The 14,642-nt window shown below is 42.9% G+C and overlaps 1 protein-coding gene across 2 annotated transcripts in view; it reads left to right on the top strand.

The window, feature by feature from the left end:
* FAM240B (family with sequence similarity 240 member B) overlaps positions 1–11,136 on the top strand; it is a 37,984-nt gene extending 26,848 nt beyond the window's left edge. For both annotated transcript variants that reach the window (XM_077966486.1, XM_077966487.1), the window contains 2 exons: positions 994–1,139; positions 10,527–11,136. In XM_077966486.1, coding sequence (XP_077822612.1) covers positions 997–1,139; positions 10,527–10,620 — 237 coding nt within the window. In that variant the 5' untranslated portion in view covers positions 994–996 and the 3' untranslated portion in view covers positions 10,621–11,136. The remainder of the gene's footprint in view (positions 1–993; positions 1,140–10,526) is intronic.
* The last annotated feature ends 3,506 nt before the right edge of the window (positions 11,137–14,642 follow it).

The following is a 14,642-nucleotide window of genomic DNA, read 5'->3' on the forward strand; positions in this document are numbered from 1 at the left end:
GCTGAACGAGCTTGCCCCAGACGTACCCATTTCCAAACACAGTGGGCACTTTTTGTGAGCAAAGAGGATCTGTGGAGCAAAGAGCACTGGCTTTGAAGAGGGACAGACCTAGGTTCAAATGCCAGCTCTTCCATTTGCAGTGATGGCCACAAGCAGATTCTCTCTCTAGTTTCCTCATCTGAACAGTGAGTGGAGACAGAGCTGTAGTGAGCGTCAGATGGGACAGTGTGTAAAGCATGCCCGGCACACGCTGGGTGCTCGATAGATGGCAGAGGCACTTGCTATTCTGTGAGGAAGGATGGAAAGAGCACACTGTTTGCTGGGTGTCGGCCATTTGTCATGCATGAGGCTTAGCACTTATTGACGATGCTCATCTTACACATGCACACAACTGGGAAGTAACTGTTAGAGGATAGTTTTTAAAGAAAGCTAAAATAATGAATCACGTTCAAATATAAAATGAACATGTATCAAATATTTCATTTAACTTATACATAAGGAAAAAACTAGTAAGATATTACAACTGAGTCCAAAGAAAATTGTCAAAACACATGAATGAAAAAATCGATTGATATTCGTAGGTATAGCAATTGCATTCCACTCCACAAAATTTATTTGGATTTCTCTGTTATGAATCATTTTCATTACTATACTTTTTCTATAATTTACAAAATTGTCAAATAGCTCAAAGACAGTGAAAAGGGCAAGCTTTAAAATCAGATAATTTGGAAGAGTTACCAGATATCCTTTTTGGTTTTGTCTAATTCAAAATTTTCCCTGATGTTTTCTGGCATAACTATTATTATTCCTATTTGCAGCTGAGGAAACAGATTCAAAATACAAGTGTGTGTGACGCATCTACAGTCACCAAAAAAAAAAAAAAAAAAAAAAGTGTAAATGGCAGTGTCTACATGCAAGTTCATCTTTCTATCACTCCAAAGCTAAAGTGGCTTTATTTAAAGAACTGAGATGTGCTTTACTTGTATGTTTCAGGGGATGAACAATCAATACGTCCGTCGAGAAGTCTTCTGCTGTGAAACTTGTCATGAGCTCAAAAGCTTCTGGGAAAAAGAAATTAGTAAACAGACTTTTTACCGAGAACTGGAGGAAGATCGTCAGGAAAGAAGCGCCCTGAAAAAGTATGTGAATTGTTTCTCTATTATTACTTTTAAAGTGGATTTCCCAGAGATATGCCAGATATGAAGATGGAGGTAGGGAATTCTCTTTGGTACCCACTGCTGTAGGAATGTACATATGCTGGACATGAAAACGTGAACACTGTGCAGTGACAGGCGGAAATGCGAGCTCTCATGAGGAAATGGGAGTAAGGCTTGGAAGGAAGAAGTTCACTGTACTCACAGGTCCCAGACAGGGGGTCACACTTGCATGTCCCACAGGGCCAGAGGGGAAGCTCCCTGGTTTTGGTCAGGTGGGAGAAGAGCTAGTGGGAACTTCTCAGCCAGAGTCTTTATTGGGATTTCTATGAAAAAGGAAGGCAGTGCAGAGTGCATAATTCAGGATTGGCTAATCTGAGTCATTCTGGCAGGATTTGGGCTACAGGGCTGGTTTCCAGTTGCCTGGTACCTGGCCCCAGGATAATCAAGGGCAGGGGAAATAGTGGCTCAGTGTATGAGAGTTAGACAAGGAGGTGGCTAGGGCTACAGACTTGAGATTGGTTGGTCTGGAGATTGGCCAAGCCTTTTGCTATCTCTAAAATAGGCCTTGTCCTAGCAGGGGCAGTCTCTCCCTAGCCAGCAAACTTTGTAAGATGTCAAAACATCATAAAACACAGAAAATACAAAACATCACCAATACATCCACTCATTCAGTCTTGCAAGTATACCAGGGTTTTTCCACCTCAGCACTGTTGACATTCAGGGCCAGATAATTCTTTGTTGTGGAGGGTTGTTCTGTGCTAAGATGTTTATCAGCATCCTTGGCCTCAAAACATTAGCTATCTGTAAGATCTCCACACACATTGTGAGAAACAAGGCCACCTGGAGGGCAAAGTCATCCCTGATTGAGAATCAATGGCTTACAGATATGGACAAGACTTTTTAAATATAAAAAATGAACTTATGTTATTTATGTCTTGATAAACTAAAACAATCTATTTGCCACCTTTCTCTGTTACAATCTTTAGCACATGTGGTTACACTAAATTTCAGGGTTAGGTCGACAATATATGTATATGTGCGAAAAACTAGTTTAATAAAAATCCTTCATCTGGGATAACATGTATCAAGATTCTTGGGAGAAGGGTAATGTGGTCTTTCTCTCGCTGGCAAATGAACTTGTTGTTCTAGTCCAAGGAGTCTGCTGAGAGATGAAGGTTTGCTTATGTGGGAAGATGTGTCATGTGTGTCAACCTCAATCTGAATGCCAGGGCCAGCACCTACCCTCACACATCAAATGCCTTGGAGCAGAAGGATCAGCTCCATTCTTCTGGGCCTGTCCAGGTTCTCGGTCCCTAAAATGGGAGAGGCTAGCCAGGTTGTCTGTCTGCTAGGATGTCCACTCGCAGGTGAAATGATAGTCCGTGTTCTCCACAGCAGAGCACCGTGATTCCAGGTTTCTGTGTCTGCCTAGTGCATGCTGGGCTGAAAACATGAGTAATTCACTTGTGTAAAATGCAAAGTTAATTTCTAAAACAAAATCCTTCCTTAAGCCCCAGAGAGGAGCCTCCTTCCATACCCAGCAAAGAGCTCTGCCAACATTCCAGCCACACTCCTGGTGGCCTAATGGGCCAAACTAGGCCTTCCTACATGCTAGAAGAGTCTCATGTTAGAGCATCCAATCCTGTAGATCCTCAGGGAAGTGAAGAGAGTCCGTTGTGTGGTCCCCACCATCTTCCGTCTCCCAGTCCTGGCCCGCTAGCCCACTGGAAGCCAGATCTCATCTTGAGCCCTGTGCTGTATCTTCCCTTCCAGAAAGCAAAACTTGCAATATAATCTTATTTTTGTCAAGGTAGTAAAACTTTTATATATTTTATATATATATATGTGTGTGTATATATATATATAGTATGTAAAGGAAAACGATTAGAAGAAAATACACTAAAATACTAAAAGTGGTTATTTTTGAATAATAGGATGGCAGATCGTCTGTGTGTGTGTGTTCTCCTATTTTTTCCAAAGTTTCCATAATGATCCTGTGCCATTTTTTAAGTAAAAAATAAGTTATAAAAATGGCAATAAATTGCAAATTGTCCATAGAACAAAATGCATTAATTCTCCAGGCTCCCATGTTCCCTAGAAATGATCCCCTCTTCTAAAGTTTGGAGCAGTTTTCTCTACCTTCTATGACTGAAAGAATCAATCTTTGTGCTCATCATGAAACATTTCATTAGTCTCCCCCAACTAAGTGTTTGAAGACATGATTGCAGCAGCCACAGGACTCAGAACCAGGATACCACCTGGAGCTGGGGAAGCGAGGTGGCTCCCTGTGGTCTCTCTTTCAGCCTTGAGGCCACCCACCAGAGCCATCACGCTTATCAATTGTGAATTAAAAATCTCAAAAGCCTTTTTAATTTGGTAAACAATGAATGAAAACCTCGTGGTTTTACTGTTATTTTTGCTGGGAAAAGAAGCAGAGAAAACACATACACATCCCACATGAACCAGGTTTCACAAAAGATCTAGAATTTTTAAATCAGAACCAAAATGTCAGAACATTTGCTTAAATCCCCGCTGATCTGAGCAAATAGTTTGAAACACTGTCTTAACAAAATAATAATCTCCCAGCATATACTTGCAGACCAATGAATATCATGGACCCATGAGTCCCTATTCCACCCCTGTGGGCTCTACCTCTCCCAACTCCACTGTACACAAATGCCCACACTCCAGTGTGCACATACATACACACACACACACATACACACATAAATGTAACACCCACACCTTTTTTATTCTACCCTCCATTTAAAAAAGGCAAATCTAATCCACTGTGCAATCAAGAAATGTCCTAAGTGTCTGAGTGAGCAGTAGAGACAAAACTTCCAAATTTTCCACCAAACCCCTTTGTTGACAGGAGAACAAATCCAATAATGCCTTATGCTCCTCTCCCTCTGCTGGGCTAACCTGGCAAGATGCTGTGCCAGAGCTGGGTGAAGTGTGTTAAGCACACACCTGTGGGTTCAGTGACTCAGAGAAGGAAGCCCGGGGATGGAGAGAATCCATTTTTCCTAGGAACTCATGTGCTGTATCTGGCAGAGGTCCCGGGGTGAGATCACAAGACAAAGTGGATGGCCCCAGAATTGGGAACTTCTTTACTTTCTCTGAGTCTGGATAGAGAAAAGCAACAGAACATGGATGGGTTAGTCCCCCAAAGAAGTTGGAAAGTGTTTGCAAACAACTGATTGAGGCCATTCGAGACGAGTCGAGCGCCGCGTAGGCATGATGTCTGACCGTACGTACCTCCTGGTTTGCTTGGGGCAGTTTGGATGGACACCTATCAGTTTGGTATAATCATTGACTACAGTCTCTTTTATTTTCAGAAGTATCTCAGTTTAGATAATAAGTCTTATGGACACCTAAGTGCCCAGTCGGTAGCTATCACTAAGAAACTGGACAGTGCTTATGTGAACAACTAATGTTTTCAGGCAACAAGTGTGGTCTTCAAAATACTGCTTCATAATTTAGGAGATCTCAACAGTGTCAAGTAGACTTTAAATCTGGGAGTGCATCAAGCCTCATCCCAAGACCACTCACCTCCTTCTTGCTCTGAAAACTGCTTATCAATTATATCAATTAGGATGTTTTCAGCTTCGGGCAATAAGATATTGGACTCAGAATCTACCAGCCAGATGAAATCGCTATTTCAAACTTTATATAAGACAAGAGTTAGTCTACAAAGAATAAGCAGGGAGAAAATTTTTAGTTAGATTTCTCATTCAAACTGAAAGGATAGGAAATACAGCTGGTAAACTGAGTTGGTCAAATGAGTATGCCAAAGCTTGTCAGCCTGTGTGGACGGACTGAGCTCTGCCCCTTGACCAGAGACGCAGCCAGTGAGCTGCAGGCCACAAGGAAACCAGACTCAGGCCCACCTCTCCCTACTGTGAAAAAACAATTGTCAAGGCATGCTTCCCGCCCATGAGAATGGAGTAGGTGCGGCAAAATCGTCATCTGACTTTTCATACTAAAGTAAAAGCACAGAGATCAAGATTGGAGTTCTGAGATCTGAAATGGCAGATCAAGAATTCGGTCAACTGTAAATTCCTTGAGGACAGGGAGTATTCGATTGCTTTTCTTTGCATAGCCTGGTAGCCACAGAAGTGCCCCCTCAGAGGACCTTCAGGATCATTTGCTTTGCGAGCACAGTTGACTGACAGTGCCGGCTGCTCCCTTTCTGGCTCCGCCATCATGTGTGAGCCAAAGCCATACTTCCCCCAGGCCGATCCCAGCCAATTACTGAGGGTGGCAGGGGTGCTAGTTCCAGGCAATTCCTGCATGACATGGCTCCTCTGGGGGCAGCATTTGCTCAGGGACTTCCCACCAGCCCAGCCCAAACTTCTCGGAACTGTGCTGTAGGATGGGTTCTTCCTACTCAATCTTACTTCCCCCACTCTCTTTTCACGGATGTCAGACCAGCGCTGAAATCTAAAGGCTCTTCTTGACTGCTTCAGTTTCCCCCCTTGCTGATTTTTCGCAGGCGTTTCCTACAAATCTGCTTCTTGGAGGACCCAAACTGACCCATATGTTTAGTGCCCAGCATATGATAGGAAAAATATAATTACGGATCCAGTTGTCCTCACCCACTCCAGGAATAACATTATGATTATGACTTAAGAATCTCACAAATATCATCCTGCCCTCTAGGTAAGCCCCAGACTTAACAAGGACAATCTGTGCTCCTAGGAATTAACAACTCCTCCACAAATTAGAAGAATCTGGAACACGAAATAGTAAACATTACCTCGTCTCCATTTGAAAAGTGAGGCCAATATTTCCAGGCTGAAGGTAAAAATGTGCTCTCTGAGCTTTAATGCCAGTCGTATGGCTCTTCTGATGTATTGGAATTTGTAAGCCAAGTTTTAAGCATTATCTTCTTCCTGTGGACCTTCCCTACTTCAAAAGGCAAGCACCATATATAAATTTTTATTCACCGGTTTACTGAGAACCCCAAAATAAACAGAAGCAACACAGTAATGAAAGATATTGACCAAAACGTAGCAGCAAAGTGTCTAAATATTCATAAAACAAGATTTAAAAGACTTTGGGTAGATGGAGACCTGGATTCTTTACCATTTAGCAATAGTGTATAACTGCTATAAAAAGTGAATAAATATATTATGAACCCCAGATTCCTAATTTTTTTTTTCCTAGAATGAATGCATCACGCCAAATGTGTTAATTCAGGTCCTCTAAGAAGCAGAGGGCAAGAGGAGATCAGATGTGTACGAGATTTATTGGAGGACGCACTTGTGAATGAAAAATTGGAAGGAAACTGTGGTGTGCTGATGAATGTTTAAAACTGGCTCTCTGGAGGAAAAACGTATGTGTGTGTATACATACATATGTTTATAAATCTGACTGATATGAAAGCTGCATACCACACAATTTATAAACAATAAGAAAATGCACAATGCACTTTATTATAAATCCCATAGTCACCTGATTCTCAGAGAATAATAATGAAATGTGATTTTATTCATTTTTGCCAGCCTCTTGTATCTGGGCCAACTGATAGTTGCAATTCAACCATAGTTTGAAAAAATCATACAACAAATAAATGTTTGATTACTATCCAATTCAGAAAAAAAGTCATGTCATTGAAGATAATAGTTTTCTAGTACTGAAAGAATATTTCCTAATTTTTTTTTTGCTATTTATAATGTATTAGCTACAGACATGACACACTTCTACATTTAATCCATGTTAAGATTTTGTCCATCATTTTCTTAAGTCTAGACCAAAGGTCAGCAAACATTTTCTGAAAAGAACCAGACAGTAAATATTTTTGACATTTTAGATCATATGATCTACATTGCAGCTCTTCAACTGTGCCATTGTTGTGTGAAAGCAGCTATAGCCATATGTAAATAAAATATATAAATAGGTGGGCAGGGCTGTATTTCAATAAAACCTTATTGGCTGGGCACGGTGTCTCACACCTGTAATCCCAGCACTTTGGGAAGCTGAGGCGGGCGGATCACAAGGTCAGGAGATCGACACCATCCTGGCTAACACGGTGAAACCCCATCTCTACTTAAAAAAAAAAAAATTAGCTGGGCGTGGTGGCGGGCCCGTGGGAGGCTGAGGCAGGAGAACGGCGTGAACCCGTGAGGCGGAGCTTGCAGTGAGCGGAGATGCACCAGTGCATTCCAACCTGGGCGACAGAGCGAGACTCCGTCTCAAAATAAATAAATAAATAAAAATATATAAAAGATAAAACCTTATTTACAAAATGGGTGGCTGACCAGATTTGGCCTTAGGGCCAAACCTTAGTTCAGACAACGAACAAAATGATACATCAAGTCATGCATGATTTATAGTGTTTGCTGACTTCCATAGTGTAAATATTACCACCACAGTCTATTCAAGCTACCAATGAGATGTCGATGAAGACAAGTTCAGAAGAAGTGTTTGGCAGTAACATCTCATCATGTAGTACTTTCACCATCCAGGTGAAATAGACCTAAGTAACCTGAAGAGCATACATTGTAAAATGCCGTAAAATCTTTAGGAAGTAATGAATTTTGCATAGTCAGTGTCCTTGTTTTAACATAATTTAATTATAAGTTTATATCATTTACTTTTAATAATGTCTGTATTTAATAATTAGCTTATAAAATTCCTGAAAAGTTAATAATTGGTTGTCATGAACTGCTATGAGCCAGCTTCAGCACACCACGAAGCCAGAGAAATGAAAGAAAGTCATCAGACTGTGATGCAGGTCTGACCTTCATGAAGGAGAAAAAGAAGGAATTAGGATTGGGAAGACAGCAGGGCAGCCCTAATAAGTTTTGGCCAGAGTAATGGGGAGTCAGTGAGCCAAAGCCACCTGTTAAAGAAGTTCTGCAGTTTGCTGGGACAGGTCTGCATTAATACCACTACCATGCCCAGTCACTGTCTGAGAGCAACCTATAAGAAGTTTGGCCTTGGCATTGATCTGAGGCAAATACAAAAGGAAAGAAGCTGCAGCCACCAGTCAGCTTTGCTCCTCACATCTGAGTGGTGCATTTTCATGGCCACCGCACCCAGTAAAAGTTACAGTCCCTTTTGTTAATCAATGAACCCACATGAGGTTAAGAAGTGCATCAAGTTCAATGAAACACTCAGGCAGCAGCCCTTATTAGTGAGCTAGATCCTAGGTGACAAAAGTCATGTATGTGAAGGCAGATTTAGTTACAGAGGCTTTTAGAGATATGTAACAAAAAAAGCTGTGAACCTCAGTATTCTCCAGGTTGGAGAGGTGGATTACAAATTAAAATATAGGATAAATACTTAATAACCATGATGCAGAAATATAATTATGAAAATTACTAATCTGTAGATATCAAAGTAGAAGGTCAGATAAGCTCAATAAATCATCAATTTCTTTTTTTGTTTGTTTTTTGTTTTTTTGAGACAGAGTCTCGCTCTGTCGCCCAGGCTGGAGTGCAGTGGCGTGACCTTGGCTCACTGCAACCTCCGTCTCCCGAGTTCAAGCAGTTCTCCTGCCTCAGCCTCCTGAGTAGCTGGGACTACAGGTGCCCGCCCCACACCCGGCTAATTTACTTTTTTGTATTTTTAGTAGAGATGGGGTTTCACCGTGTTAGCCAGGATGGTCTCGATCTCCTGACCTCGTGATCCGCCCGCCTCGGCCTCCCAAAGTGAATGTCTTGACGGTACATTCAAGGCCCCATGTGCCTCATTCTCTGACAGTATTTCAACTTTCAGGCCCCGCTTGCTCATGTGTTTATGCAACAGGCACCAACCAGCAACAGGCCCTTGTGCCAGATTCTTTCCATTCTTTCCTGGGCCCATAATCAAGCACAGTTGTAAGTAAGAAGTTTTCCTAAAGCCAATCTGGTAATAGGTGCCCAGAGCCTTCAAAATATTTATACCTTCTAAGTGGTAATATTTCACCTCTGGGACCCACTCCGAGGAAAATAGACCGGGATGTGGAAAGACTGTTAAGTATTATACTCCTTGTAGGGCTATTTATAAGAATGAAAGATGAAAGTGAATTCAATTTTTTAAATTCTTTTCTGTATATTCTGATTTTCCTGTAATATGCACGCATTATCTAACCCCCAGGACCTCCGAACATGACTCCAGAATCTTCCCATTCTCTCCCGGGCCCATAATCGAGCAGAGTTTATTACCATCCCCTTGGAAGTTAGGATTTAGATATATGAATTTGAGGGGAAACACACACGTTCAGACCATAGCAGATTCCAAGCCTATTGTTTGGATATAGATACATAATGTTCCGGCACCATTTGTTAAAAAGCCTATCCCTTCTCCATTGAGTTAGCCTTAACCCCTTGTCAAAAATCAACTGGCCATATTACTGTGTATTTATTTCTGGACTTTCTATTCTGTTCTGTGCTAATAATCTATTTGTTTATTCACTGCCTTGATGATGGTAACTTTATGTTAAGCTTCAAATCAAGTAGTGTGAGTCCTTCAACAGCGTTCTTCAAACTTATTAAGGCTAATCTACTTTTGCTTTTCTGTATAGAAGTTGGAATCATCTTGTTGAGAGCTACAGAAAATTCTTGCTGGGATTTTGATTGACATTACATGAAATCCACCTATCAATTTGGGAAGGATTACATTTGGGATGAAACCATCTATCCACAGACATTGCCCTGTGACTATTCATTTTTTTCTTTATTCATTTGTAAAAAGCATTTTTTGGGGGGGGGGGCGTTGTTTGTTTGTTTTTGAGACAGAGTCTCGCTCTGTCACCCAGGCTGGAGTGCAGTGGCACAATCTCGGCTCATGCAAGCGCCACCTCCTGGGTTCATGCCATTCTCCCGCCTCAGCCTCCCGAGTAGCTGGGACTACCGGCACCCACCACCATGCCCAGCTAATTTTATTTTTGTACTTTTAGTTGAGACAGGGTTTCACCATGTTAGCCAAGGTGGTCTCCATCTCCTGACTTCGTGATCCACCCCCTCGGCCTCCCAAAGTGGTGGGATTACAGGCGTGAGCCACAGTGCCCGGCAGCACTGGGTTTCTTAAATTATTATTTTATTTTAAGTTCCAGGATACGTGTGCAGACTGTATAGGTATACATGTGCCATGGTGGTTTGCTGCACCTATCAACCCGTCATCTAGGTTTTAAGCCCCACATGCATTAGGTATTTGTCCTAATGCTCTCCTTACCCTTAACACAGGAACAGAAAATCAAACACCACATGTTCTCATTCATAAGTGGGAGTTGAACAATGAGAACACACGGACACAGGGAGGGGAACACACAAATGGGTTTCTTTTAAAAATAACTTTGAGAAGAAAAAGCCACGGTTCAGTGGACGAGCATAGCTGGAGATAAATGCACTGAGTATGTGCACGGTTTCCCCTCCGCAGACTCAGAGAAGAATGGAGGCAGAGGCTGGAGAGGAGGCTGAGGATGCTGGACAACCCTGAAGAGAAGGAAAAGCCCGCAAACACCGCGGACTGAGCGCTGCCTGCCTCGCCGACTTCAAAGATAGCAAGCGACCACGGGCACTTTTCTAGGGGAAAAAAACTAACACCCAAGTTATGCTGACTTACTAAACAGGACGCTCTCTATTTGTGCTTCCATTTGCTAGGGGATTTACATGTGAAACCTCCCGCAGTGCTAATGGGAGTTATTATCCTGCTCAATCCCCTCCGCGCAGAGGACAGGATGACCGCAAGTGGGATAGGACGCTCGAGCTATTTAATAAAAAAGCTCTTGGAATTAGCACTCCCCAGGTCTCACAGACCCATGTAGCCTAGTGTATTTCCACATTTCCTTCTCATTTTGAAATGTTTCAAGTCTCGAGACGTTTGGAGTGTTTTCTCCAAGCTTACTGAGGGCAATGACCTTGATGAAAATTTGACTTCCCCAGGTCTCCTGGAAAAAGAGTCATAAAATCTTGTCCTTCTTTCCCCGCTTTTTGTGAACACAGAAATGTAACTGCTTGCAGAAATAAAGCTATTATTATAAAAAGAATTTAACAATATGGCTTGAAAAGGAACTCAGTTAATTTATTTCTTCCTGTAAATGTGTTGCTTTTTCTTCATAAACGGGTTTAGTTAGAAACCTGCAATGACAGCATGCGTATAAACTTCCTGCGCCCTCAAGGTCAAGTACCCCGTGTGAACTCCCTTCACACTTGTTGAGTTAGTTATCTGGTGGCACAGCAGGCGTCCAGACACATTCTGGAACTTAAAGTCACCCTCACGTTAGCCTCCTTTCAGGCCCCAAACACGATCACAGGGCAGGTGGCCTTCTATGGAGGCAGTAATGATGGGGCTTCCACTGCCCGGATTCCTCCCTGCAGGGCTGCAGCAGAGGGATGTAAACGGAGATCCCTGGGGGACCAAGAAGCACAGACGGCCAGAGCCACACAGACGTGCAGTGGGGGCATAGTTTGAGACGGTGCTGGACAGGATCCCAGCCCTCGCAGATGATGCGCGCTGGCATAACTGCTTCCTTCTGCTTCCACAGGAAACTAAACAGCTTCATTTCAGCTGACAGAGCCACAGGTGACAAGAAGAGTTGGAGAAGTGTTCTACCCTGCCCACCGTGATGAGATCCAGGGTGCCGTGCTGGCCCCTGCCATAGGCTCTTATTCAATTCAGATGCAACAAATTAGCCGTAAACTACAGTTGGGAAAATCTGCACAAAGTTCAGAAACGGAGGCTGATAAAGAAATAGAACTGGCCAGGCCCGGTGGCTCACGTCTGTAATCCCAGCACTTTGGGAGCCGAGGCGGGTGGATCACAAGGTCAGGAGATGGAGACCATCCTGGCTAACACGATGAAACTCCGTCTCTACTAAAAATGCAAAAAATTAGCCAGGCGTGGTGGCAGGCGCCTGTAGTCCCAGCTACTCAGAAGGCTGGGGCAGGAGAATAGCTTAAGTAAACCCGGGAGACAGAGTTTGCAGTGAGCCTAGATAGCGCCACTGCACTCCAGCCTGGGTGACAGAGCGAGACTCCATCTCAAAAAAATAAAAAAAATAAAAAAGAAATAAAAGAAATAGAACTTCGGCAAGGGCAGAGGGCCATGGGAATGAACATTAGGAAGGCTAACCACATCTGGGGGTCAAGGAAAAGGGAAAGCTTCCTGAGAAATGGATGCTTAAGCTGAAGTCTGAAGTCTAAATGGTATTAGTCATTTCGTTACACATGTGTACATCAGAAAATCATGGTGTGCACCCTACATATATAGAATAAAGAAACACAAACAGGTAAGAATCTTCCAGGAAAATGCATCAGGGAGGATGTCTTGGGCAGAGGGCATAAGTAAGTGTGAAGAACCAAAGAGGAGCAGGAGATGGTACAGAGGGTGGGGACAAGAGGTCCCTGGGGAGATGTGTCTGTAGCCCAGAGACTGGGGAGGGGACTAGCCTATAGGAGGGGGAGGGGTGCAGGGGCCTCTGCAGCCGGACAAGAAACTCTGGATCTAACCACAGGGTAACAGCAGGCCATTGACAGGTTTCAGGCGGAGGAATAAGCTGATTAGATGTGCATTGTTAATTTTTTCAAACACACATATACGTGTGTATGTAACTTTGTGTAGGTGCACATATATGATCATATCATGCACGCCAATACGGTTTATTACAATTTTTGCTAACCTTTTCTCCCTCATCTTTGTGGCTGGGACTTACTCCCTCCCTTTTTCCTCTACTCCCAACTGTCAGCGACCCTCACGCCTCAGTAACAACCTCACCTAGTTTTCTCCACGTTCATATAACATATATGAACACACACATAAACACACACACTCACACACACTGTACATCTAAAAGGCTTTGTGTGGATGTGTTCATGGGGTAACATCTTACAAAGGATCATATTGTTTTGTGTATATTGTGTTCCTCACTCAACCATACCTCATACAAATGCGCCCAGGTCAATGTAATTCGAATTCACATTTTTAATGGGGCCATGTTATCCCATGATGTGGATGTTCCGTAATAAAGTTAACATTTCTTTTAGACATAGACAGTCACATAATTTCCGGGTTTTGCATTTGAACAATGCAGTAGTAAATACTCTCGTCTGGAGGTCTTTTATCCCAGGGGTTTGATACTAGAAAATAGATTCCCAGGAATGGAAAATTAGAAGATGGTATTTGCAATTTTTACTTTTAACATGCTACTAGAAGGCTTTCCAGAAAGGCTGGAGAAATTCCCATTTGAACAGACAGTTTACAAGAGTATGCTTCTCCCCACGCTGCTGTGAACATTAAGTGTCATAGCTAGCTTAAATTTTCTGTAGTCTGAGGGGGGTTGAGTGACATCAGTAATTGGAGTCCCTTCATTTGGTTGTAGATTAGGTGAATTTTCTCATCTGTGAATCGCTTATGCATACTTTATTGCCCATTTTTCTAAGATGTGTCTTTCGTGTCAATGTGTACAAACTCTTAATATATTATAAAACTTAACCCCTGGATTGTCATTTACATTAGAAGTCTAGAGGGCTGGGAAGGCCTGCTTAAATACTCATTATTAAGTTTGAAAACCTTAAAGCTATCAAGGCAGAAATAGACACCTTTATTTATATGAAAATGAAAAGCTTGTATGTAGTAAAATGTACCGTAAGCAGAGTAGCTCTGGCAGATTTGCAAGTTTCAATGATCACTCCACCACAGCTGAGAGAATGAATTTAAGGGGAGATGGTAGATGGTAGGAGATGGATTAGGAGGCTGTTTCCCAGGTCTCCATGACAGAGAATGGACGTGAGCAGACAGAATGGGTAGATCTTGCAGGTTGACTGAATGCAGGGGAGTGAGGCACAGAGCATCCACAAACACAGATATTCATGTATTTTACCTAGCATTCATTTAATATGGGCTAAAAAAGAAGAATGTGAGTCCCAAGAGATAAGCAGAGCCAGTTAACAGCTCCACTATGTACTAGTGGGGACCTCAGACGAACCCCCTGAGCTTTGGTTTCCTCATCTGGAGTCATAGTCATACCATCTTCTCTTTCTTGAGGTGGCTGAAATTGAATGAGCAGGTATAAAAGCTCCCAGAGCAGAACCTGGCACAAGGCGGGCCCTCAGTGCACCTGAGCTCTCGGCCTCCTCCCTCTCTCTCTGCTCCCTCCTAGCTGTCACCTGCCCACAGAAAATGCACGCTCATCCTGGGCAGTGGTTACAAGGCCTGCTTGCCAGTCAGAATCACCAGGAAAACTGCTTTAAATGCACAGATTCCTGGGCTCTGCTCCCAGAGATTCTAGTTCTGTTGATCTGTGTGGGGCTCAGGGATGGTATTTTTATCATGCTGCCCAGGAGACCAGATGCTTAGCCAGACTTGGAAACTGATTCCCCAGAGGGTGCAGAATCTAGTGGAGAAGACAGAATGATATAAACTGCGTCTGCTTGGTAAGGTTTTTAAGAAGAGCACTGTGGTGCTCTGGGGGGAAGCATGGAAGTCTCCCAGAGAGGGTGAGAGGCAGAGGCAGAGCCTTGAGGTAGAGGCAAAGGACAGCCCAGACAAAAGAAC

This window comes from Macaca mulatta, chromosome 15 (assembly GCF_049350105.2).
Source record: "Macaca mulatta isolate MMU2019108-1 chromosome 15, T2T-MMU8v2.0, whole genome shotgun sequence".
Lineage (NCBI taxonomy): Eukaryota > Metazoa > Chordata > Mammalia > Primates > Cercopithecidae > Macaca > Macaca mulatta.